The sequence below is a fragment of the Botryllus schlosseri genome, chromosome 9, assembly GCF_051294905.1.
Source record: "Botryllus schlosseri isolate E-star chromosome 9, Bs_hap1, whole genome shotgun sequence".
In the NCBI taxonomy this organism is placed as follows: Eukaryota; Metazoa; Chordata; class Ascidiacea; order Stolidobranchia; family Styelidae; genus Botryllus; species Botryllus schlosseri.
In genome coordinates this window covers 6,690,859-6,717,893 of record NC_137244.1, presented here as the reverse complement: position 1 = coordinate 6,717,893, position 27,035 = coordinate 6,690,859, and the positions used below count along the sequence as shown (strand labels likewise).

Genomic DNA, 27,035 nt, shown 5'->3' with positions numbered 1-27,035 from the left:
TAGTAGAGTTTTGGATTGATCAGTTATTCTTGTGGGTTCAGTAATTATCTGAGCTATTCCATAAGAATCAAGCATTTCACGGTACCTTGTGTTAAAGTTGGTGGTCTTCAGCAAATCAATATTTATGTCTCCCATAATAAATATTTGTTCGTTAGCTGCCGTTAGCGTTTCCAGAATATTCGAGAATTCGTCAAGAAAAGTCTCTTGCTTTGTTCCTGGGTGTTTGTAGATGACTGCCACTGTGAGAGCTTTTTGTACATGTACTCTGACGAATATATATTCTACGCCTTCGGTTTCAAATTTTACGTCGGGCATCATGTCATATCTCAAACCTTCGTTGATGTATAGTCCAACACCTCCAGCGTTCGTTTTAGATGGCGAGTGTAAAAAGTTGAAACCTGTCAGGTTAACATTAGTCGTTGGATGTTCTTTCAACTTGGTCTCAGAGATTCCGATGATGGTTGGTGAGCAATTGAACATTTCAAACAGGGGGGGAATTTCATCTAGATGAGCTTGGAGGGATCTTGTGTTTAAGTGTGCAAGTAAAATTCCTTGAGATGAGGGGATATCACTACTATTCGTTGAATTGATAGATCTGCAGTTGCTCACGTTGAAAAAGTTTTGAGCCATTTTTTAGTGTGGGTTGCGTTTGCAGTGAGAGAGCAGTATAGCAGTTTCTATTTGAGTTTATCGAGGTCATCCTTTGACTCAATGTGGATTCTGGGTGCACCATCATTCTTTTTCATGTAGATATTTCCATTTGCAGTCCAGAGGTATTTGAAGCTTTTTTTTTGTTTCGCAGCTCGCGCTTCAAAGAAAACATCTCTTCTGTAATTTGTTAAATTTTCGTTTATGAAGAGTTGTTTCATTCCATCTACACCAAACTCCTTGATATCCCTTTTGGCCTTTTTCACTTTGAGGAATTCTTTTTTTGGTTGCTCTGAAGAGAATTTGGCTATAACGGGTCCTGTTTTGTCCTTATTTCTGAAGCGCACTCTATAACACTGCACAATCTGTGGCGCAGTAATCTCAGCTTTCAAGGCGTTAGCTATTTTCATGATGGTTTCAGGCAGATTTTCTTTTTCGGAGTGGGGAACACCATGAAATTCCAGGTTGTTGTTTCGAGATTGCTGCTCCAGGTTGTCGTTGGTGCGTTCTAGGTCAGATATTTTTTTGTTCAGGAATCTCATAGTTGACTCAAATTTGTCGTGTTCGTTGAGCATGGATTCTTGTGAGGCGAGTTCTAGTTTTTTTTTGGTGTCCTCAAATTCTGCATTCATGAATTCCATACCATTCTTGCAAGATTCTATCTCTTTTCGCAGTTCTTCTACGGCAGAACCAGACTTTTTGATATCTTCAGCTGTAGTCTGCAGTTCTGAGATGATGTTGCGCAGTTCCTTGTTTTCTTCCTTTAACACTTTGACTTCAGCGAGCGTATTATCCAGTTTACTCTCCATCTTTTTCAGTCTCAGCAAGATGACTTCTTCGTTTGTTCCGGGCTTTGTCATTTTGTTTCTTGGATGGGTATATAGCCTAGATTATAGCCTAGATTACTTTAAATCTTAATACAACCAAATACTCCAAAGATGTCGCGGGCCGCAAAATAAGCGTCTGTGGGCCGCATGTGGCCCGCGGGCCGCGGGTTGAGAACCCCTGGTGTAGTCAATCAGCTTTTGTCGCCTAAGCGCGCGAGGCGCGGGAGATTTCTAGAATTCATGACTGAATCGGTCAGTATGATCGGGAATTGCATATATATTGTCATCAATTTTTATCTTCTCTCTGCTCACGTAATCAGATTTGCCGGTAGAGCTGAGTGAGGTGTGTTTGAAAAGGTAGGACCACTCAATAATAATTAAACATCTTCGGGCGTATACCCGTTGGTAGGAACGAAACAGCACCTCGTCAGGCCCCAAAAACGTAGGTCTTGGGCTCCTATAGGGTGATGAAACGACCCCTCCATCACGTTGTTCGCGTTTGCCACGAAATCAGCTGTACTGTATTGTGAGCCAGCGCGAAGCGCGAAAATCTTCGATAATTTATGGTAAAATCGGTCAATCAGATCTGCGATTGCATATATAGTATATTATGCTATCAATTTATTGTCCTCTCTACTCATGTAATTAGATTTACCGGTAGAGCTGAGTGAAGTGTCTTGAACAGTGCGTGTGTCACGTCGGCAATTTTAAAAATGCCTCGAAATATGGAGTGCTGGTCTTGAAACCAAGCTAGCAACGTTTTCTCTGAGATCAGGCGATATGTATAACTCCAGATGAAACTATCGCGCTATCATTTTAAGCTTCCAGGCTTTGTTACAACAACTGTTCTTCGACAAATGTGACACATCGGTCTTCCATAACAATACTGTACCAGTAGAAATAGAGTTCGTATTGAAAGATGTCGCGGGCCGCATGGAGAACCCCTGGTCTATATACTGAGACCAGAAGGCAATAATCGGCTCATTGTTACGTCATCGAAACTTACCGAGCACTTGATACACAAAATACCCGCAAGTTACTGGGTACATATACTTTGTCAATGTCGGCAATGTCGCGCAATGTCACGCAATGTCGACAATGTCGGCAATAATGTCGCCGCAATGTAGGTACAATATACGAACTTATACCGTGCAATATACTTATGTACAAATAATTATAACTGATATTATACTTGACAGATAGCAATGTCGATGATGTTGCCGCAATGTCGATAATACCAGCGCAATGTCGATAATTCGGCGCAATATCAGCAATATCAGCAATGTCGCCACAATGTAGGTACAATATGCGAACTTATACCTTACTTTGTTTTGATTAGATTAAGAGCAGAGAATATAGAATACATTCTTTGGATTAGAGTAGCCTGCGTCTGGCGAGGGCTGACTGTTGACAAGTTTGCAGCTATAGAAAGAGTCGATTTACTGCTTAAGTCTGCGACCTTCCGAACGGATTTATCCCTGTACAGCATATTTTCGGGTTCTAAAGTACCGGTATAGTGCTTCTTTCGACCTTTGTAATATGGGTCGAAGTGATAGCGTGAAGCGATCTTCAAATAATCGACGTGAAATCACGGCAATACCACCTCCTCCTCGGCCGCCGAGAATGGAAAGTTTGAGAGGAAAGCAAAATAATCTACCACTTCCATCATCAAGAAGAGCAGCCAAGACAGGGTAAGGGATAAGTTTTGAATCAGTTTTGATTGACGGTGTTGTTCAGCTGATATCGGCATATCGCAGCCTCAAAACGTTTGGTCTCCTTGTGCATGTGGCGTAGGAGGATTGATTATCCCCTCATTGTGCTTCTGGCAGCTACTATGTGCGATCTAGTCAGAACTTGGGCTGGGCAAAATCGAACCCAGAAGAGGAGGGTTGCTGTGATTGCATATAAAATAAAATCACTCATGATACGGTATGCAAAATAAGGACAGTCACATGCAAAATGGGGTCAGTTGCTACATGCAAAATAAGGTCAATCGCCATAGTGTTAGGATTGGGCGTGAGAGAAAGAGAGAGAGAGAGTCTTTATTTTTATCCAACCGTGGAGGTCATCTAGTCTGATCACACCAACATCAAACAGGTAGCCTACACTTGACTCTTAACAGTCTGGCTGTAAAAAAGGTTACGGTAGTTAAAAAAGGAAATTAGAAGATAAATTAAACGATGGCAGCAAATGATCAATGAAGCAATGTCTGGGCGAGGTAGGGAAACAGTGTTAGTATAACGACAAGAGGTGATCAAGTACTGTAAACCGGGGTAACTTTGGACTTAAGGGTAACTTTGGACACTAAGCAGTAAAAGATTTAAATGGTTATTGATGAAAAAGGGTTGCCGCTGGATGTCCAATTCTTTTTCATGAGGCAACAGTACTACAAGTAGTCTCTATAAAAGGTGCATTCATTTCACTACCAGATAAACTTGACCCAACATCGATAAATTAATGGAGGGGGTCAATTTCGTCAAAATTAATGGCCAATAAACTTCTTACAGCCAAACATAGATAGCATGTGATTCATAGATTCAAAACTTGGCAGCAGATACCTCTAAGTAGTCTTAATCCATGGCCAAAATCTCAGTGGGCTCACCCTTAGATCAATACAAGAAAATGTGATGTCCAAAGTTACAACGTCGAATTTTATCAGAACGGGGCAACTTTGGACAGTGAAAAATGTGATATTTAGAGCTCTGGAAAGTGGCTGCTTCATCTGTGTCAAAGGGTATCATCAACTATATTCCTTATGACCGGCCTGATGGCTTCTTAAAATGGAATGAGAAGGTTAATAAATTAAGAGTTTGCCAAAATATGAAAAAATGGGTAGGCAATGAGCTGAGAGATTGTAATCGGGTGTAAGCTACTTGAAAAACTTATCACATAGGAGTAATTCCCTCTCAACATGCAAACGCCCGTCTCCACACCATTTCAGATCAAATTGAAAATTTTCACATCGATCAGTGATTAAATTTGGTGCATAACAAACTTTGTTTCAAGAAAATCGGACAATTCGTTACTGAGTTATTGCAATTTGAAAAATGACATTTTGTGCTCACTCGGCCGTGACGCTATACCGCTTGGAACCTGTGTCTAATTGTAATTAACATTATAGTGATCAAATTGCTGCCGGGCAGACTTAAATTTCTGTAGTAAGATATTTTGGTATATGCTTATTGTGATAAGCCTAAATTTTTAACTTTACTAATGGGGGTTAGCGGTCTAATGTCAATTCAAAGTCATCATGTTTTCAAAATCAGCCATGCGTAACAAATATGCAACTCTGCCTAGCGTAATTCTATTTAAACCGATTTTTTCGAGGAAGGTGTCAAATGGAAGCTTAGAAAGAGTAGAACGTTGCTGAATTGGTATTGCATGTGATATTCGACTGCCACTTGTCCAAAACTTCATTGAAAAGATGCGCTCTAAATAGTGCATGACCTGTTCTGCATAAAGTGTCAAAGTATATTTTTAACCGTGTTCCTGTCTTATATTCAATTCATAACGAATTCTGATGGATTCTAATTGGTAACAGCTTTCATATGACACCTTACTTATGAATTTTGAGTTAGATAGAGTCGTGCCGGAGAGTTCAGAAATATCGTCACACATCACTGATTTTACCATACTGGTATGTCAATTTTCAAATCAAGATTTGAACCTTGATTCTGTAATGCAGAGGGGAATTCCTAGTGAGTGAAGAACATGTACCACCAATCATTGCTTACCAGCATTACTACCTGCAGCCTGTATAAGTAATGATTTTAGCAGTTATAATTAATACACAAATTTCATGGTTGAATAAGCACGAAATCCTCATTCTTCATACTGCAATTGCTCAAGAACCGATCAATAAAGTTATATTAATTAAATTCTATTCTACTCGGAATTAGGTGCTTTAGTTGTACATGATATTGCAGAGAAATCTGAGAGGGTGTGAAGACGAATTGAAATATTATTTGGATGTTGACTCGAATTACTGATAGTCGGTAAACCCAGAAGCACACTTGCAAGCATAATGCACATGCAATAAATAAAAGTACTCTCTGAGCATGGCAATAATTAACTACTGAAACACATTATAATATAAGGAGTAGAATAATGGCAAAATCAGATAATCACTGAATTAATATAATTAAAATTAATTAAAAAATGACGTATTTTGCATTATGCACCATATTATATTTTTAACCATGTTGCTGTCAAATATCTATAATAAAACTAAGTTTCGTGCATTCTAGTTGGAAACAGCTTTCAAATGACACCTTGCTTGTGAATTTTGGTTTAAATAGAATTGCACCAGATGAGTTGAAAAATATCGTTATGCATCACCGATTTTAACATATGCCAATTTTAAAATCGCGGTTTGAACCTTGACCCAACACTGTGGAGCGGGAAAATTCGTGGTAAGTGAAGAACATGTACCATCAACTATTGCTAAATAACATTCAAACCTTTACTCTACGTAACCTCTGAGCTATATCAGTTACAATCATACACAGGTTTTGTGTTGCCAAATTTCATGGTTGAGTAATCACAAAATCATCATTTTTCAAACTGCAATAACTCGAGAACCGTTCAACGAAATTGTCCGAAATAAATTTCGTTGTACTCAGAACTAGATACTTTAGTTGTATATCAATTTAGAGAAAAATCTGAGAGGGTGTAGAGACGGATTTAAAAAATATTTGCATGTTGACGGGGAATTACTCATAGGCTACTCCTAAAGATGCGCCTGCTGAATATGGGATATCATAAATTACGACAAATATATCCATCAGAGGACATAGGAAAGGGAAAATATATCTTTTCTAGAACAGTAATATATTCGAAATCGGCAATAAATCACGCTAACATACTTAATGTTTGCTGTCGATTGCTGACACTGCCAGTGGGATACCCCATTGTCACCATACGTTATTATAAGTCCCAATTGGTGAAGGCATGAGGGAAAATTGAGTAAAGGGATGAATAAGGGGGCATTAGCCTTCATAAACTACCTATTTTTTTGGGGGGGGGGGGATTAGGTAAAAATCATGCAATAGGCCAGACATATACTATTTTGTTTCAATTTTAGTCACTGCTCTCATCAACTCTTACCAAATAAGCCTCATTTACGAGGTTTCATAAACAATAGAGGGTAAAGGCATACAAAAAACTACATTGTCCAAAGTTACCCCACATGCACGGGTAGCCTAACTTTGGACACGGATAATTTACAAAAATAAGGTACTTATTTATGACCATGAAGATTTTGGATCAGTTAATTCTAATCTTTGCTCCATGACTCCAAAAAACACAAAACTTGCCTCCCCTTCACCCTAGCATTTCCCAGATACAAAGCGGAATTGTTGAGAATTGTCCAATGTTACCCCGGTTTACGGTAGGTCTTTTTTTGAATTTATTATAAGGCAATTCACGGATATGTGGTGGTAATGCATTCCAGATGATAGGTCCCGAGTAGTCGATAGATCTCCTTGTTTGGTTGTTATTGGGTGGGGGTAAGGGTGCTTAGGGTTTGGATTAGGGTCATTATTAGGGTTGGGGTTGGCATATTGTGGGTGGGGTTACTCCATGCCCAATGACCCTCACCCCACCAAAATTACCCTAACTGTAACCTTCAACTCTAATGACCCCGCCCCTACAGAACCTAAACACGCTAACCGCCAACCCTAACATTGTGATTGACCTTATTTTGCATGTAAAGAATTACCTTATTTTGCATGGGACTGACCTTATTTTGCATGTGACTGACCTTATTTTACATGCAATCACACCAACTTTGTAGCAACTTGCAGTAGGCATACTTACACAAGTAAATCCAGTTGTTCCCAACTTCATCATATTTTGTGACTTTAGGCTATTAATTTTCGATATTTACAGTTTGTCAATTAGAAGTATTATGGTATTCCAATAAGAGATCTTGCTTGCTTTCACGCCTCATTTAACGTCCACTTGTAAACTAGGCCTAATAATTTTTTTAATGTGATAAATGAAATTATTACTTTGCAAGTGGACGTTAAATAAGGTGTGAAAGTAAACAAGATCTAATTATTATCTATATTGTCTGCTATTGGTTCAACGAATTATCCAATAAGAGAGAGAGAGAGACCAAACAAACACAAACCCAGCTCTCTGCACAGTCCTCATATTTTAACAGTCCATGAGACTTTATTTATGACTGCTTTTCAAGAATACTTACTTGAGTAGTTTTCACAGACAACGCCTTCCGCATTTACTTGAAGTAGTTTCGATCTGCTTCGAAAAGCACTGCTCCTACCCTTACTTGAGTAGAATTCTGCATCGCTGCTCATACTTCTACTTGAGTAGCTTTCGTGGCTGGTTTGACCAGCTCTGTCGATACCCAACAGATTTGATTGGGAATCACGTGTTTGGCTTAACAATGACTACTTCTACTTGAGTAGCAATGTTGGCTACTCTGATATAGGCTATAAATGTCACATAGAGTCGCGGGGAAATTTCACTTAGCCACAATAGGATCGCCCCAGAAAAGTCGTTTGAGAAGCCCTGGTCTGCGATAGATCAGTGGTTCTCCACCTTTTTGAGTGGTAAAACTTCAAAACTAATGTTGTGGACTGAGGACCAGAATTCAATTGTCACATATGTATGCAACTCCAATGTAATATTGGAAACTTCAATTAATGCTGTCTTTTTTATCTTGTATATTTGTACGCGGTTCTCTTAAATGTTCTGCTTGGGTCAGTACATTTCAGGTGCTCCATGCCAAATTCCCACCTTCTTGAAACGTCATGAAAATTGGCATGCTTACAGAGCTTTGTTTTCTGATTTCAGAAATCCAAATTTCATCAAAAAAGGTCGACTAGAACCGAAGGTATGACCGTCCAAAAATTGCCATTTTTGTGATCGCTCAAGTGGAAAAAATGGCAGAAATATTTACATGTAACTTAAATTTGCCATAATTCGATCAAATTAAGGCTGTTGAGGGCGAAACTTTCACACTTGGTCATTTACAGCACACTTAATGCATTTTCACCATCTTTGACACCTGGGGCTGCCTAGTTTGACCTTTGAACCCATGCTTTTATTTATAACTTTTGAAGGCACTCATGCATGACATCAGTTTTAATTGTAGATATCTCATGGCTAACAGGTGGTATCATCAAGTGTAAGATATAATTGGAAAGCTCTTGGAAAGCACTTTCAAAATCAACAATAATATTAGTGGATATTTCATCTTCAAATTTAAATTTTTTTTTTGTAAACAAGTGTTGAAAAAATTGTTGAATTTCTAAATATCGAATATCCAGTAATTTTATTGTTGAATTTGATAGTCCTTGTCAAGAGCTTTCCAATGACACCTTACACTTGATGACACCACCTCTTAGCCAAAATATATTTGCAATTAAAAATGACCTCACGCGTGAGCGATTTTCGAAGACATGAACAGAATCATGGGGTTGAAGGTCAGACTATGCAACCCCAGGTGTCGAAGAAGGGGACAAAGTATCAAGTAGGATGTAAATGAACAAGTGTGAAAGTGTCACCCTCAACGACCCTAATTTGACCAAAATATAGCAAATTTAAATTGCATGTGTAAATTTCTGACGTTTTTTCCGTTTGAGCGAGCACAAAAACAGCAATTTTTGAACGTCCACATCTTCGGCTGTACTTAACCGATTTTTATAAAATTTGTTTTTCTAATATCAGAAAGAAAAGTTTTCCGGGCTTACCAATTTTCATGAAAATCTGAGATTGTGGGGGCACATTTGAATTTTTTCTGGAGCACCTGACATGATCTTACCCGCTTGGCAAAGCTTGCGAAGTCCTGTTAAAGACCACTAAATTGATTGTGATTGTTTGGTATCCTTTGAAAGAAATTTGACATTGCTGTTTGCTATGGTAGCCTTTATTATTCTGCTGAGTGTCGCGTAATTTCACTGTCGGAGTTTAACGACGATTGTTTAGAATAGGGTTACCATATTTTGCGAACCGGAAAAGAGGACACTTTTCATAAAAGGGCTAGAAAACGGATAATTTGAAAAGTTTTACAGGAAATAATGTTGTGTTGATCGCTCCAATTGCTCGCGTCATTCATGCCATTTTTTAGTTGTGCTTGTCCACTGTCCCAGGAGCCTGGCTATCAAAGCTATAAATGAAGACGAATAGTCAAAAAGGTGCTGGCGTTCTGTATCCAACGATATATTACTGGTTGGTTTCGCATCCCATTGAGGTCGTGTTGTACATGTACAGTTTTGAAAAGTGAAGCAAATTTTTTCGGAAAAACCCGCCGGTGCCAATTGGTTAATGGACAATCGCCTAGCTTGCATTTTGGAATTGAGATATAAAATTCTTATCGACGGTTTACAACCACTGGCCTTGCAGCAAAAGTAAGATAAACAGTGTCGCTCGTTTGTCATTGTAGCCCTCGAAGAGAATCTTCCGCCAAGCGTTTCCGCTATGAACCGCAAGATGATGACATTGTAGCAAAAGGAAAAAAGATATCAAAATATTCTTCCCGTGGAGATGGCAGATCTGGAGCTGGCAGATCGAGTGGAAGCTTAATACTCAAAATTATTATTCCCATTACGGTTGTGCTTGTACTTGCCGGTATTGGAGTTGCCATTTACTTCTGTAAGTTATGCACTTTTGATAGACGTAGAATCATACGATACTCGGTGATCTAATCTAATTTCATCAATTGATAGTGTTTCCAGCATACATCAGTGATGAGTGCAGCAATTTGGATTTACCCGCAGAGTACAGGTCCATTGTTTGTGCAAGTAGGTGGTCAAATTTTTTGTGAGTGTATGTTACGAAGAATGATGATAATGGAAAGAAGGTATGGAGTTGAAACGACTTGATGTAGGCTCTAGGGGGCCCGTGATTCAATTTTTCTTGGTCTCAAGTAAGTTCTGAATATATAACAGCAAATGGTCTGCACTTGATAACTCTTCAGCTTAAATCTGTTGCACTTCCCAGATGCCACACTAGAGGGTAACATTCAATAGGAAAATATTCCTACAAGATACCGGTGATCACAATGATTTAAATCAATACATTTGTCTCCTAATCAGCTAACATACATACCAAACGGAATATCAGCCTCCAAAGTAATGAGTCTTTAAAATTAATTTAAAAATCATCAGAGTACACATACATGCGCATTGCGCAGTAAAGTTGAGGGCTGCGATCCCATGCCATTTTCGAGGCTGGTTTCGGAAGCTGTGATTCTACTGTGTATGAGAAATGACAAAACCTAAAAATACACATTAGCAAGTATTAGAAGGTGTGTTAGAGATGCATAGCATACAGTGACTAGTGTAGCCAGGGAGTAGGGCGAAACGCACTTGTACAATTCTAAAATTATGGATTTTAACTGAACTGAAAATAGGATTTGATCTGACACTAATATTTTTGACAAATAAATATCATTCAAAATCCATCTTATTCTGTGACACTAATGTGTTCCTCGTTTACAGCATCCCAATTGCTACTCGTTTAAAAATTCTCAAGTCAATACAACATTAAAGCATTTATAAAGAGATTTCCTCAAGATGCAGATTTGTTCAACCTAATTTGATACAACTTTTGTACATCTCAAGCACACCTATCCACGCCAATTCTAACTTATTCTATGTTGGTGTTTGTCAAGTTCTGAGCTACTTAGAGTATGATCATCGAAATTTTTGTGCAATGGCTGCTTCTCGCTTAGGAATACGAGCCGGAAGACTCTGTTATTTCGATCCCACCAGATGCCAATTGGAATGCCCGCTCGGATTGGAGAAAGACGAATATGGTTGCGTCACGTCGTGCAATTGCGCTACCACCGGGGTATTTGAATCCGATGTTGCTTACGATGAAACCAGTATTCAATCTCTACTCTCGGTAAGTCAGTGGTTCTCAACCTGTTATTGATTGAACAGTATATTCATATTGAACTGGACCCGAATATTTTCGGCTGGCACTCGTCAGGGTTAATCGTCAGTGGTTCTCAACCTTTTTGCCTTCGCGGACCTCTTTTGTACACTCATGGATCCCCCGCGTTTTATTTCAAATTTAGCTTAATTATGGTGCATCCGTTATGTGTCTTGTGCAAATATTAACTGTTGGCTGGTGATAAACAGCAGCGAAATGTTATTCTTGAAAGTAACATCACACTTATGTAAAAATTTAGTAGAAATAGGCGGCAGTGAGTATTACGAGCAAGCAAATGAAAAGTTTGGTCTGATGTGAGTTAACCACGACATATCAAACTCCATGAAAATTACTCTGAACATTGACACCTCTGACCCAATGAATAGTTATTCCCTGACCTTTTTTCCAGTTAAATTATTATTTGTCTAACGATTATGTTTTTAAGGCATACATGACAGAGGAAGATCACACATTCCAACTGTTTTCTGGGAGTGCGACAAGTGTGCTCAATTTATGGAATCGAATCAAAGTGGGACCGAGTGTCCGGATACCGTATGTGTTGTCATCAAGTCTAGGTATGTGACTGCAGTGCCTTATTGTTCAGATTTTAAGACGTATGCTAACATTACCGTGCTTAGCTAGTGATAGGATTAAAAATAGTTTTACCAAGTCGTACAAAACTAGGTGCGTAGGGTGTAGCCTATTTTATATGGTTGCGGCTTGACTTTTGGGATATGTTGGAACTATGGCGTAGGATTCAGCGCAGGCTTGTTCACTTCAGCCTCGTTAATCTGTAGACACTGATTCACAAAATTTATTCAATAAATACGAATCGTGCGATCAATTTTCAAACAATTCTGTCATTATATTCTGTGTTTGAAGATCCGTCTGTTGTGGAAGGTATCAAGGGCGCCATTGATTATTTGGGCAATAGTACTTGCGTGGAATTCGTTCTGCGAACCAATCAGCCCGACTATATCGTGTTCAAGGGAGGAATCGGTTGCTCGTAAGTATTAGTTCACCCAAATTATAGATATATATTTTTTTATATATATTCTATAACATTTTAAATTTTATGTAGGCTTATATCTGAAACTTTCTTGTATTAATACTCAGACAATTGCAGATCTGGTCAGATGGCTTGGTAAAAATAATGGTAGCCTACTGCATGTGTCTTAAATGAACACATGCAGTGCAGTGTACAGTAGGGCTGTCCTAAAATTTGGAAAATCTTAAAAATACTCCGTGATTGTGTCTCATTCTATAGATTATTGATAAAAAAACGACAATGAGCGTGAAAGATGCTCACAGGAAAGCCGTTAAGATTTCGATCAAAGCGTTTGAAAGTAGGTGCCCAAGAATGGGCGTGCCACCGACCATAGAACGGCGAGAACACTAGTGACAAATTTCTTGTCAATGCAAACCTAGATTCAAGTTCCAACATTCAGCGGAAGTTAAATCCCCCGAACCACTCCTTGATGATACTTCATACATGAAAATTGTTGTTTTCTTTTCCAGATCCCCAGTCAGTAGACTAGGAGGTGAGCAACATATCGTTTTATCCAAGGATTGCAATTCGATTGGATCAGCTTTGCACGAGATGCTGCACAGTCTTGGATTTTGGCACGAACATTCGCGTCCGGACAGAGATGAGAATATCATGGTCGTATGGGGAAATATCGATAAAGGTAGATTGCTTGATACGAAGATCGAATAAAATAAGCTTTTTTGCTATAACAGACAAACAGACAGACAATTTGTTGCTTCGTCAAACATAATCATAAGTTTGAACGAACCTGTAAAGGTCTTATCATTTTCCACCACCATGTCCATAGCAGTGAAGTAACACAGGGTTATGCATTGTAGCAGTGGGTGATCTGCAAACGATATTAAATAGCATTGAAGAAAAAACAAGAATCAAATAAAATAACAGTAGCCTAGTTGTGGCGATATAATAACAATTGAAATATGAAGTTGGAAGGAGGTGTTCAATTGTAATTTAATGGTCGGTAGTTTATTGAGACCTTCGTTCACACTGTTTCAAATTTTCAGTTCCATACAAGGTAAATAATGCGCTGTGCACTGAAGATAATGTCAATCCATTGCATATAGACCAGTGGTTCTCAAACTGGGGGGCGTGAAAGCATCAAATTTTTTTCACGAACGATGTTATTTACCTCCAATTCATAGTTATTGCTCTGTGTATAGTTTGAATATCATATTTGAGAATTTTCTCATCAACAGTCATTCATAACCTTCCATGCCATCGACCTATCCGTTGGGATTGTTAGCATTCTGGCTGCATTTTGTGATACAGTATGACAATATGGGGCACGAAATTTTTCACTATCATAAAGGGGGACGTGTCTAAAAAAGTTTTAGAACCACGGATATAGACCAATGGTTCCCAACACTTTGCATGTCGGAGCCGCTTTTCAAAATTCAGTGTACGTATGTAGCTGCATGAAAACACTCGAGTAGGCTAGTTATAACGAAAATTTAAAGGTAGATAGCCTACCTCTGGATCTCACCATCAGGCTAATTCAAAAGCATACACATTGACTTCTATAGATTCCATATCGGTTATTTCGGCATTGATAGACGCAGATTGGGGAGTGCTATACATTGAAGTAAACTGAAAATGCATGTCATTACGACAACATAGTAATATGTCGTTATGTGATAGCTCTTCATACATTCCAGCACTTGATGCACAAGTTTGCGGGGGTTATACGCTGAGTGTGAGTGGGATAATGCCTGCTGTAGAAAACCCTACACTGGAAACGCCAAATGACAAATATTTCTATGTGTCAATTGAAATGCTCAATTGAATATCAATTGGATTGCTTTGAAAAACACAATCCCGCTTTGCAGCTAATCAACATCATTTCAACACAAGAAGTGCGGAGACCGTGTTTGATTTCGAGTCTCCATACGATAAATCCTCAGTCATGCACGGCAGCGGTTATATGTTCAGCAAAGACATATCGAGTCCTTCCATGGTTAATCTCGAAACGGATGACGCCGTCAAGATACAAAGAAGGCAACTTTCAAAAGAGGACATCTTCGAAACGAACGCGCTGTATGGATGCGAAATGCCTTTCACAGGTTAGTCATTGTTGTTTTTCGATGGTACGGATGTGATATTACTGTGGTTTTGATATGATGCTAATTGTATCATTGGTGCAATTTGCAGCACGCACATTCTTGTCTAATTATTAAAATGAACTGCACCCAAAAACTGTAAAATAATTGTGTTGAGCCGGTATGAATAGCCATGATGCAGAACGCTTTCTGCCCTACATAATCACAGTCTTGAAATCTTGCTTTGCTAGCACACAAATCTTCTTAAAGCTGTTAGTATCCTGTTCGAGTCGAGTTGAGATATGATTTGTTTGAGTACTGAAATTATGGCCTCCTTGCCATGAAGCAGTGTTGGGATGACTCGAGTCACCTTTTTCATATGACTTGACTTGACTTGACTCGACTCGAGTCTCTTTGCAAAAATGACTTGACTTGACTTGGCTTATCAGAAATGCGGATTGACTCGTGACTCGGAGCAACATTTACGAGTCAATTTCAAGTCATCAAGCAGTCAGTGTCGATAAAAATCAATATCTTGCATATGTTCGGATTGCTCGCGAAACTCTGGTGCAACCTGTGAGAGCGCCCAATCATTTAATCATCGTGCGTTTTACTGAGCCCCCATTGTTCTATCACAAAGAAATTGGCGCGAAACGCAGTGATCAGAGCTAACAGCTTACGTTGTCGTAAACTTTTATAGCTATATATCTATCTCTATTCCATAAACTGCTCATTGTCATTGTTCTCACCTGTCCAAACCTCTTGTTTTATTTAAATATAATTCGAATATAGTTTATAATAGTTTAAAATTTGAACACTGTCGTAGGTTTGAATTGTAGGGCTATCTCATGGATTTGTAGGTGGATAGTGTATTGCATTATCATGGTAATCGAATGCTGGACAGTCGACACAACAAATTTTGTTAATCCTTTATTTATATTATCGTAAATTGAATAGTATATTCATATTGAAATGAACCCGAATATTTTCGGCTGACACTCGTCACGGGTAATCATCAGCAACTAGTAGAGAATTCGAAAGAACAGCGCATATCAACAATCGTAACACAAAATATGACGTCACCAGCACGAAATGTCGAATACGAGAGCGTTCAATGTACTATTTTTAGATGATACACGAACTCTTTTTGTTGACACAGCCTTTGCTGGTGTATTTGGTCAACAAAAAGAGTTCGTGTATCATCTAAAAATAGTACATTGAACGCTCTCGTATTCGACATTTCGTGCTGGTGACGTCATATTTTGTGTTACGATTGTTGATATACGCTGTTCTTTCGAATTCTCTACTAGTTGCTGACGATTACCCCTGACGAGTGTCAGCCGAAAATATTCGGGTTCATTTCAATATGAATATACTATTCAATTGTATATTGAAGTTCTATACCTCAAAAAAGCTGTTCAATTATCGTAAATGTCTGTAGTCAATTTTCATTAACATTCCCATCACAATTTTCAGGTTCCGTGGCGGGCGCTAAATGGGGCCAGTGGTCAAAGCTGGGTTTGTGTTCCATGACGTGCGGTTCGGGCACCGCGTACAGGCTGCGGGAATGTAAGAACACCCGAAACGAAATCTTGCCGAGGAGAATCTGCGGAAACGAGTATTATCAAGCAGAAGCGTGCGAGACGGATCCTTGCGAAATGGGGTTTTGGGGACCGTGGTCTCCGTGCGATCTCACGTGTGGCTTGGGGACGCGCAAAAGGTATCTTACTGCTTGGCATTAATATTTGTTGAATTTCATTTTTCATTTAGATAATAATGGAATCATTAAAAAATGATAATTTGTTGGATTTAATTATTCAAACATTTTATTTAAAAATTGAACTTCGACATATTTGAACTTAATTGACAGAACTTCAATATGAAGTTCAATAATATATTTATATTGAAATAAAATAAATATTTTCGGCTTACACTCGTCTGGATAATCTTTTAGCAGCTGGCGATTCCATCTGTGCGCCAAGAATTTGCCGATTTGATTGAAGTTAATCAATCAAATATATTATTTCATCATCATCGTCATTGGTTTATTAGCAATTTTTTTGAGTTCAATACACCACAAAAATGCGATACAATGAAAAGATAAGAAGTTGTCGAAGCGACTTGGAGTAGTCTATGAAATCAGACACCCACCTTGGCCTATGCTATGTAAAGAGGAGGCATGCACACTAAATGAAAAGTAAAGAAGATAGTATAGAAAAAAGAAAGCGTCGAGAAATAGGGTGGCAATTTAATTTTTAAAAGAAATATTTAAAATGAATTATTTAAGAAACATGTTTTATGAACATTTGTGAGTAATTGTACAGGTCGTCGTGTTGCGGTCATAACTCTACAACTGAAGTAGAAGACTGCAACGATGGAGATTGCACCGAACCAGGTGATTGATGTTGTTTCTTGGTGTTGGTGACACATAGTATCACGGCCGTTAAACAATCTGTATTGATGTATTATTGTTAAATGCAGCATCTCCATGCCCACAAATTAGATTAGAATTAGATACTACATTTCACTACTCAAATTAGACAAGAATTAGCTAGCTGTCCACGAAATACGAATAATGTGCCGACTTCACTATTCTTTGAAGCTACAATCAAATGTCTGTCTTGTCCGACTTGTCTCGAGTCAATACACAAAATGACTAGAGTCAAGTTGAGTCATCAAAAAATCGTGAATCGAGTCGAGTCGTAACTCGAGTCATTACAACCCTGTCTATTACACTGCCAAATGTCGCTGACCACCCATGCCCGTGTCCCTCAGCGGTTACCTTGTTTCCTTTCAGAGGATGTGTTTTGGGCCCAGTGGCAACCATGGGGGGAGTGTTTGAGATCGTGTGGTAACGGCTTAAGGCGGAGATACCGAGCTTGCTTTGACGTCTTCAGCACGAAAATAGAGAGCCTGCGATGCCCGCAAGTCGGATCTTCGCATCTCGGGGTACTTTTATTTGGGTATGAAATTCGAGACGACACGGTCACAGGTGATTTCAGGTTGAGATATGCTCGCCAAACCCGTGCCCTTCCGCGCCTGCGCAGGCTAGTTACTGGAGCGTTTGGAGTGAGTGGGGAACGTGCTCGAGGACGTGTGGGGTGGGATCTCATAAGAGGCGAGTTTTGTTGTTTTTCCTACTATTTGATTCAATGAATCACTTTGGTAGCCCATTTCAGTGTATCTTTATTACTGTACTTAATGATAATTAATAAATATATTGCTTAACCGGTGGGTACTGACTACTGACTCCCAATTTTTGAAAAATCTTACTCTTTCTGGTGACTATGCTGCTAGAAAGTACCACAGTGATACCATATGGTATAATGCGGGGTTGTAACCGAGTCATAAGTATCCAGTCACAAGTCAATCTCACTTTTATAGTTTTGACTCGAGTCAAGTCGAGTCATTTTCAATTCACCAGCTTGTAGATAGTCGAGTACGAGTCATAGTGTTTTGACTGGAGTCCAAGTCATTATGGTCGCTGTTGAGTTTTTAGTTCAATCAGTAACAACCCACTTTTTCAACTCTGCTCGAGTGATATAGAATGGCTCACATTCATAATATCGTAGTTTTCCTCAGTCTTAACAGTTTCTGGCTCTATTTCCAAGTATCAGGCCTGATAGACGAAATGTGGTAACTTTGCTATTCTTCGAACTGACAATGAAATGTCTGTCTTGGCTGTCCTAGTCTCGAGTCATATGACTTGGTCCGAGTCGACCACAAATCGAGTCTATACAAAAATTGACTCGAGTCGAGTAATTATATGCATTTGAAAAAAGAACTTGAGTCGTGACTCGAGTCATTACAACCCTGGTATAATTCGTGTAAAATTTATTCTTTTCGTTCAGATTTCGTCAATGTCTGACCATGAACGGCACAGAAGCTTTCTACTGTGTGGGTGATACCATTGACGTGACTCATTGCAATGTTACACAGTGTCCGACATTCTCCGGTAAGTAGCAGTAATAGTTCACAATAACAATAATAAAGCACTGCAACTATACAATACTCAAATCACTCTGATCATAACTTGGATCGGAATTGTACATCATATATAGTGAAACCATGGACTGAAACGTTTAGTGTCGTTGTGGACGCCTTGGAGTCCGTGGAGCGTTTGCACTGTTACGTGCGGAGGCGGCAGCCGGCAAAGAGTGAGAACTTGTAAGACATCGGGAGAACTGACCGTCGACAACGATTGCGGAGATTCGGTCGAACTGGTTGATAAAGACACCAGAACGGAGACGTGTCGGAATCAGGTTTGCGCCTCACGTAGAAATTGTCAGTAGGTCTGGGCGAGTGTTGGCGTTGATTCGAGCATTTCCAATTCACCACCAAGTCAAGTCCAAGTCAGTGAGTAGAGGGCCGGGTTCAAGTCATTGCGTTCACTGTTCAGTTTTGAGTTCAATCCTGTTCAACACACCTTTTTCAACTCTGCCCGGGTGATATAGAATGGCTCGCATTCATAATATCGTAATTTTCCACAGTCCTAACATTTTGTGGCCCTATTTTCTAAGTATCAGGACTGATAGTCTCTAGACGAAATACCAATCATTTGGTAACTTTACTATTCTTCGAAGGTACAATGAAATGTCTGTCTTGGCCCGAGTCATGCACAATGACTCGAGTACAAATTGAGTCAATACAAAAATTTACTCGAGTCAAGTCGAATCATGTTACGCATTCGAAAAAATGACTCGAGTCAAGACGGGCCATCAAAAAATCGTGACTCGAGTCGAGTCACAATGTGACTCAATACAACCCCGGTCACTAATACATTAATTTTCACAAGCAGTTATTTGCCCTCCAGTCGTATGAATAGAATCAAGTAAAATCACTACAAAAAAGGACACGAGTCACCAAAAAATCGCGACTGAAGTCGGACTCGAGTCATTATAACTTTAGATTTGAGTAGCACTCTCATTATGCCGCCGTAACATTATGGATGTTGCTAAAAGTTCAAATTAGGGTTGTAACGACTCGAGTCCAACTTGAGTCGCGATTTTTTGGTGACTCGAGTCATTTTTTGTATTGATTCTACTTGTACTCGAGTCATTATGCCTGACTCGAACCAAGTCATATATATGACTCGAGACTAGGACGGCCAAGATAGACATTTCATTGCAACTTAGAAAAATAGTAAAGTCACCACATGATTGGTATCACGTCTATCGGTTCTGGTACTTGAAAAATAGGGCTACAAACTGTTAATACTGAGCAAAATTACGATATTATGAATGCTAGCCATTCTATATCACTCGAGCAGAGTTGAAAAAGTTGGCTGAACTGAATTGAACTCAAAACTGATCAGTGAACACAATGACTTGGACTCGGACTTGACTCGGTGGTGAAAGGAAAATGACTGGACTTGACTCAAGTCAAAACTATAAAAGTACGATTGACTTGTGACTCGGAACCTTGTGACTTGGTTACAACCCTGGTTCAAATACTTACCTTTCATTAAATGTCAGCTCTGTACTGCATGCAGGATAATCTGTTATATTTTACGTATACCCCATTGTGACAATGTCATGGGTTGATCGAGACTTAACAGAAATATCATTTCCATTAACTTGCATATGGTTTGGATGCTGCGATACCACAAATCGAGGTATCAAGGCTTCCACGTTGGAAAAAAAGTATCAAAACTATAATACTCATTGATATCTAACTTTTAGTGAAAATTGGCATATAATTTCAGTACTCAGAAAAATCGTCACTCGCCACCTGACTCGAATCATTACAATTAATGCTCGATTTGGATTCCAGTGCTGGCATCATTGTGCGTCAATTGGTGTGGAAAACTGTTGAAAAGAATAGGGAAAAAGTATCAAAACCATAATTCTCGCTGATGAAAATAAGTGTGGGTGTGAATTATGCAGAGACCGTAACCTTGTTTCGTTTCAGAATTGTGGGGTGTGGATACCTTTGCATTCATTGAAAATGGTTTTGAAAATGGCCTGTACACATGGTTTGTGGTATCACGTAGTACCCTAACCGTAAAGCAACCTATGCGGAACTTATTCCTAACGCTAACCCTAATCATTATTTGAGAACTCCATGATTCTGATGTCTTACCCAAACCCATACGTCATTATAAGTAATCATCCGTCTGAATTTAACTCTGTCCAAATATACGATCGATATATCGATCCAACTATATGTGACAATGTTCACGTCTTAGCGTTTTATTTCAGCCTTGTAATCCCGATTCGACAACATGGGGAGATTGGGAGTCGTGGGGTGAATGTAGTAAGGAATGTGGCAGCGGAAGTCGTTGGAGGTGGGTTCAGATGTGAATTTGGTTGTAAGTCTTGACTAATCTAGTAAAGAATTAAAATATTGTAATGTGAATGTTATAATTGCCAAGACACTAATGTGGCTTGTCAATGTTCAAAGCTTGTTGGTATCTTGGTAGATCTGTAACAACTGACGATCAATGTGTTTCTTGCCCAGACTTCTGTTATGAGGGTCTTATCCACTTATTTCTATGGGAAACAGTGAAGATGTGTCATTTGTCTGCGTGGAATATCAATCAAAACTAAACCCGTGACATTCTTGAACTTGCATTGCGTTATGTAAGGAAATAATGTAAAACTGTCTTAGCCTGTGTTCGTATTATTTGAATAAATAGGTTGTTGCATATAATTGCAAAAAGCTTTTTGCCTTGGTTGTTTGAATGGTATCTTCAAAAACTCGAACGAGCTTTTCTGTATTCTCACGTAGTCCGGTGGTTTCCAACCTTTTTCTACTCCTTTCCCCCTTATCAAGCTTGACGCACGTCCCCCCCACTTATTTTTGGAACCGTAAAGATGACATATAAACGGGAGATCTTACACAACTGAACTCAAATCGCGTTTTTTGCGCGTTTATCACGTGCATTTTGTGCCCATTAGTTAAACATAGCAGTTCTAATAAAGCCGTTCTAACATCTTTCTCCTATCGCCTTTTAATCGACCCCTTCGTAATTTTCGTTCCCGTTTCTGCAAATTGCCCACTGTGGGGAGATATTGCGTGGGAACCACTAAAAGTTCTGTGAACATTCCCTGTGGAAATTATGATTTAAATGTTTCCAATGGTATGCTCTGTGCTTAATAACTTTAGGAAGCAAGTGCTCAGAAATCTCCAAGATGCTAAATAACATCGAGAAATGACTCAAGTTCGAATGTTTAAATGAAATTGACTGTAAAACAGTCCAAACCAAGTTTCAAAACAAGTTCATGTACTAGTGTTCATTTATTTGCTCAGAAGACGATGCATTTTCATGTCACAGGTTGCGTTTGTGTGTTGGTGGTGACTACGGCCACCCGCAATGTCCTTGGAATGGAATATACGATTACCAGAAATGTAACGAAGATCCGTGCTCTCCATCTTCACGTTCAACACCAGGTACTCAATAACACCATTACCATTAGGAATGCAATGTTTGAAACTGCATTCAAACTCAATCACTCGAGTACCTCAGCTATTCCCTTTACCAACTACTTCAACTTGAATACTATCGATGATTTTATTGTGTTATGTTAGATGATATGTTGAATGTAGTATGTTACTGTACCAGTGGAGTATTTGCAGTGAGAATTTCAGCATGTTGAGACAGCTACTCTCACGGTTGCTATACAGGTCGTGCTAGTAGATGGGGTCCGTGGGCTCAGTGGGGCGCATGCACCGCAACCTGCGATGGTGGTCAGAGGCAAAGGTATCGTTTGTGTGAGAAGATGAAAAATAACGCAAGGGTACTAGCGCATGATTGCGAGATTCCAGGGAATACAACGTCTTCTAAAGAAATAGTGCGGAAAGATTGTAACACTCAGGTAGGATGTGCTGTCGAGATGGTTTAGTTCAGTTTATTCTCAAATTTTTATCCAATCAATACACCACGAGATTGCGATACAATGGAAAAATAGGAAGGTACCGATGCGACTTGGGAATATTTTTTAAATCATGCACCATGACCAAAGCGGAGTAAAGAGGAGGCACGCACACCGTATGAAAAGTAATAGAAGATGACACAGAAACACAAAACAACAAAATGAGATGGCATGTGTCGCAAGGCGAGGTCAATATATCAGATCATGGTCCAGTAATCTCGAGCTCTGACAAGTATTTTTTCAATAAAGATCATGGTCCAGTAATCTCAAGCTGTGACTAGTATCCTATTTATTCAATAGGGCCTGCTTGCATTTCGATTTGAATGTTGACAAGCGCACCGACTGTCGGATAGCCGGCAAGATACTGTTCATCACTACGTGTCCAGCATAATTGACAAAGGACTGCTATCTTTGTGGCTGATTACGCATATATAGAACTCAGTGGAGTGACCATACTATATAGAGCAGGGGTGACCAACCTTTTTGGTCAAAGGGCCACATTGCATTGACGAACCCTCGCGCGGGCCACAAGCCGCGCCAAGCGCGAAATTTTTTCAAAATTCATAGATCAGTATTATTATTACTTGAGTATATTGCGGGTCTGCTGTATATTGCTGGGCTCAGTTTGCAAGAACTGGTCTATTCGGCGGTGTTGGACGACACTCTCTCATAATTGCGATTATAATTAGACTTAATCTGGTACATTAGGCGTTCTTTCATTTGCAGGAAGGGGTAACAATATTAAGTGCAAGAAATCGAGTTACAACATATTGCGGGAAGCGGGAAGAAAATTTTTACTTTCGATAAATCTACCGCAGAATAATCTGCTTTGTTGTAATGTACGAAGATCTACCAAAATTTGACTGGCCCATGGATCTGCCAATGCGTCGAAACTTTTTTAGTCGTCACATTCCAAGTGTTGCGGCCAGCAGAGCCAGACTAATCAAATGTTTGGTTAGCCATGCAAGTTCACAATCTGGGAAATCCATTTTTGGTAATATTACTAATTTCTAAAATTTACTCACGGGCCACTCAAAACCTTCTCGCGGGCCACGGGTTGGCCGGCCCTGATATAGAGAAACATACATAAGATGTGTTTTGTTCTGTTATATCAGGATGGTCCTGCAGTTTTTCGGCCCACGAACTGTGCTCACAGCCAGACTTGTGCAAATTATAATCTAGTTATTTGACAATTAACTAACTACTGGTTTTTTGAGTAGTTCTAGTTTTGGTTGTGAATTTTAAAAAGAATTTAGTTGTAGAACAATTAGGAAACATGTGTTGTCGTTTGTGATGTTGCAGCCATTGTTAGCTCAGTGTCATCACTACTAACAGTGGCGTAGGCAGGATTGGGTTCTGAGGGTTGAACTCGAAACCCCATGAAATGCCGGTCCATCTCCAATATTTCTTAACCATTTGTAATTCGTCGATTCATATTGAGAAACAGTCATTAAATGTGTTTGGACAGTGGTTCCCAACCTTTTTTATCTCGTGGACCCCTTTGATCGAAATTTGAACCAAAATCCCACCCTACTAGGAGAAATTAGCCCGATGATTAATAAGGTCATTTTTCCCACGCGAACACCTGTTGACTGAATCATATGGGCACTATATACAACTTGAATTGACTTGTAAATAAGATAAATAATTTCACTAGAAGCCTCGCTGTGATAGATTTGTCACGATGTTTGCCCGCGTGGGGGGCAATGGGGAAGTTTTATGTAAAGGAGAGATTTCAAATAGCATATCAACATAATTCTGGCAAAAAAAGTACACACATTCCGACAGTTACTAATTGATACTACTACTTCTGTTTGATGACTTTTTCAAACCTGCTAAAAAGGTCCTCTCCCAATACACGAGATCCCCGTCAAAGGGAAATATCTACTTACCCCCATCCAATAGCAACCAAACTAAGAGATCTATCGACTACTCGGGACCTATCATCTGGAATGCATTACCACCACATATCCGTGAATTGCCCTATAATAGATTCAAAAACGACCTACTCGATCACCTCTTGTCGTTATACGAACACTGTTGCCCTACCTTTCTTGACTACTACTACTTGGCAGTTGCATAAATCCGTTACAATTCTAAAGCAAAATCACCCCCTAAAAATTACAAAATCCCGCCTGAGGTGGGAATCCTCCCCTGGTTGGGAACCAGTGCTTTAGGATTACGTGATGCTTCCTAATGGTAAAATTAAAAGTAGAAGTTCCTGAACAATCTGAAATTAGCACATGAGCTTAAGTCATCTATTGCCTCGATTGCTCGGATTTCCATGTCGTTGACGTCGTATTTAGTGATACGATTGTTTATATACGATGTTCTTCCCAATTCTCTACTAGTTGTTGACAATTACCATTGACAAGTGTCAGCGAAAATATTCAGAGATTATTTCAATATGGGTACATTATTTGACTTCATGTAACAAAATCTATATTCTTTTTATTCAGGCTTGCGAGCCTGCAAGTATGAGCTGGCACCATTGGCTTCCATGGTCTGTCTGCACAGCTAGTTGCGGAAGAGGTATAAAAATGAGGTGAATACATCGGTGGTTTTCTGTTGCTTTTTGTGTTAAAACATGATTCTGTTTTCAGAAAAAGGTCATGCAAAACGGGTAAGGTGTGCAAAGGTTTCACACGAGACAGCGAAACATGCATCGCAGCGCCGTGCCCAACAGTTGAGCCGGCCGGTGGAGTTGACCAAAGAAAAAAGAATCGCCGAAAGCCAACAATTGGTAAGACATTGCGTGATGTCAAGTTGATATCAATTCCTTGCTTGTGGATAACCATGTCGCTGATGAAGAGGCATTGGTTTGGTCTACATTGCATTCTTTTTTGTGCGTGGCTAACTGATAAGATACTGTCTATTTGACTTGGCAGTAAAGTGTGAGTAATTCGCCTCGGAAGATCTTTGAGAAAACCGGTCGCAAACAGAATCGGCGGTTCTATTGTTTTCATCCGTTCAAGATAAGGGCAAAATATAAACACTTGGCAGGGTCGGAGTCTTACCGACAAGATAGCTTAATGGTGAAGCGTCCGGCTTCTTGATCGGTAGGTCGTGGATTCGATCCCCGGCCGGGTCAGACCAAAGACCTGATTAGTAACACGTGTATCCATGACTTCCCTGCTTGGCGCTCATGCATTACTGGGATAGCATGGAGGGGTGGTGCATGACTTAGAAAGCCGTAAAGGCTATATCTGCACTTCCTTGTCCAGCGGCATATGCACACCATGCGCTCATGGTATGCATATCCACAGATCGTGTGTATGTGTATCATGAGTCGGTGTATATGCCGCAAAAAACATCAAGGACAAAAATGAACTACGTCCTTTTCTTTCCTGTCCACTTTTTCCGAAACGTGACCTGAATTGCAGACGTGTACAGATCAAGCATGGCCTCGGAGATTTTCGGCGAGACAGAATTGGGGAGACGCGGTAGAACGTCGCGAAGACGGAGAAGGTCTCTTTGCAACTTCGGTAAGATGTACTTGGGAGATTTCAACGGTGATGGGAAGGAAGATGTACTTTGCTTTTCGAAACGAGGGAGAATGTGAGTTGTCTTCAAGGTTTCAATTCCCATGTGTTGAGTCCACCGTTAAAACAAAATTCAAGCTGGTTTTACATGGCCACGTTGTAACCAAGTCACAAGTCATTCTCACTTTTATGGTTTTGACTCGAGTCATTTTCAATTCAAGTCGGAGTCATAGTGTTGATGCTTGAGTCCGAGTCCAAGTCATTGTATTCACTGTTCAGTTTCGAGCACAGGTCATGTTCAACTCACTTTTATACAACTCTGTGTGTGTGATATCAATCAAATGCCTCACATTTATAAGATACTAATTTCTTCATGAATGTGTTTCCAAACTTGGGAATTTATCAGTGGAACAAGACGTGGTTGTTGCTCATTGAAAGCACAACACCACTAACGAATATCCCGTCTTCAGAAAAATATCACTCCAACCGAACGGCAAATCAGCGTCGCAAGATATCTGGGAAGGGGAGACAAGATTTTGTACTGGGGTCGACAATGTAATGTACACAGTCGACTTTAACTTTGACAGTGGGGACGAGCTATTCTGTCATCACAGCATTTCTCGGTGAGTTTTTAAATGTTCATCAAACCTACAGGTTTTGTAACAGGCTACTATCTTCTGCACAGGACATACACGGTGATGTATGCCACGAACGGTATATTCGACGGAACAGGCAACGAAGTTCACGGCAATGTAGATGAGGAGTTTTGTAGGCTATTTGGAAGATTGAAATATAGATCAAATGTTAACCGGTTTAGCAACCAAGTTGCGATATGTAATGAATACATATAGTTGTAGTTGGTTTTATCAGTGTTTAAATCCAGAGCTGCGTATGTATTTCAGAGTGTGAAATTTGATGTGCGAATATATATGAGTGTTTGAGAGTTTTAACCCATGTGATCAGTTCCGTATTTAAGCTTCTCATGCGATGTATATCAGTTAATCCCTACTGAGCATACTTATAGTATTACTTGCCAAATATAAACAGAAGTCTTTGGTTATATGCAAGGTGTCCGCTGCTCATCTAAATAAACTTCTACAAACAGACATGATTACCTCAAGAAACATTGCATGACGGATCCTCACAACCAAAAGACTCACTGCCGCTGTCAAGCTCCTGGAGTACTGTTACTTTATCTTAAAATACCAGAGACTTAG

General features: G+C 39.6%; 1 protein-coding gene across 2 annotated transcripts; it reads left to right on the top strand.

Moving 5' to 3' along the window:
• The first annotated feature begins 2,479 nt into the window (after positions 1-2,479).
• Positions 2,480-26,880, top strand: LOC145447124 (SCO-spondin-like). Of its 2 annotated transcripts, XM_080325543.1 has the most exons (23): positions 2,483-2,602; positions 2,675-3,166; positions 9,886-10,094; positions 10,169-10,243; positions 11,176-11,348; positions 11,824-11,953; positions 12,261-12,384; positions 12,897-13,066; positions 14,253-14,486; positions 15,939-16,182; positions 16,787-16,857; positions 17,260-17,411; positions 17,465-17,580; positions 18,314-18,417; positions 18,549-18,724; positions 20,663-20,748; positions 21,739-21,854; positions 22,089-22,279; positions 24,796-24,881; positions 24,940-25,079; positions 25,720-25,894; positions 26,289-26,441; positions 26,504-26,880. In XM_080325543.1, the coding sequence occupies exons 2-23, from the start codon at positions 3,015-3,017 to the stop codon at positions 26,667-26,669; spliced, it is 3,243 nt and encodes a 1,080-aa protein (XP_080181669.1). In that variant the 5' UTR covers positions 2,483-2,602; positions 2,675-3,014; the 3' UTR covers positions 26,670-26,880. The 2 variants fall into 2 exon arrangements, with proteins under 2 accessions (XP_080181670.1, XP_080181669.1); XM_080325544.1 differs by lacking the exon at positions 26,504-26,880 and having other exon boundaries at positions 2,480-2,602; positions 25,730-25,894; positions 26,289-26,431.
• The last annotated feature ends 155 nt before the right edge of the window (positions 26,881-27,035 follow it).

What these genes read in the sequence shown, in the direction of transcription:
- LOC145447124 (XM_080325543.1), top strand. Translation starts at nt 3,015, where the DNA reads ATGGGTCGAAGTGATAGCGTGAAGCGATCTTCAAATAATCGACGTGAA. An exon ending in TGGAGATTGCACCGAACCAG is followed by an intron (nt 16,858 to 17,259) that starts GTGATTGATGTT and finishes GTTTCCTTTCAG; the next exon opens with AGGATGTGTTTTGGGCCCAG. An exon ending in TCGCCGAAAGCCAACAATTG is followed by an intron (nt 25,080 to 25,719) that starts GTAAGACATTGC and finishes CCTGAATTGCAG; the next exon opens with ACGTGTACAGATCAAGCATG.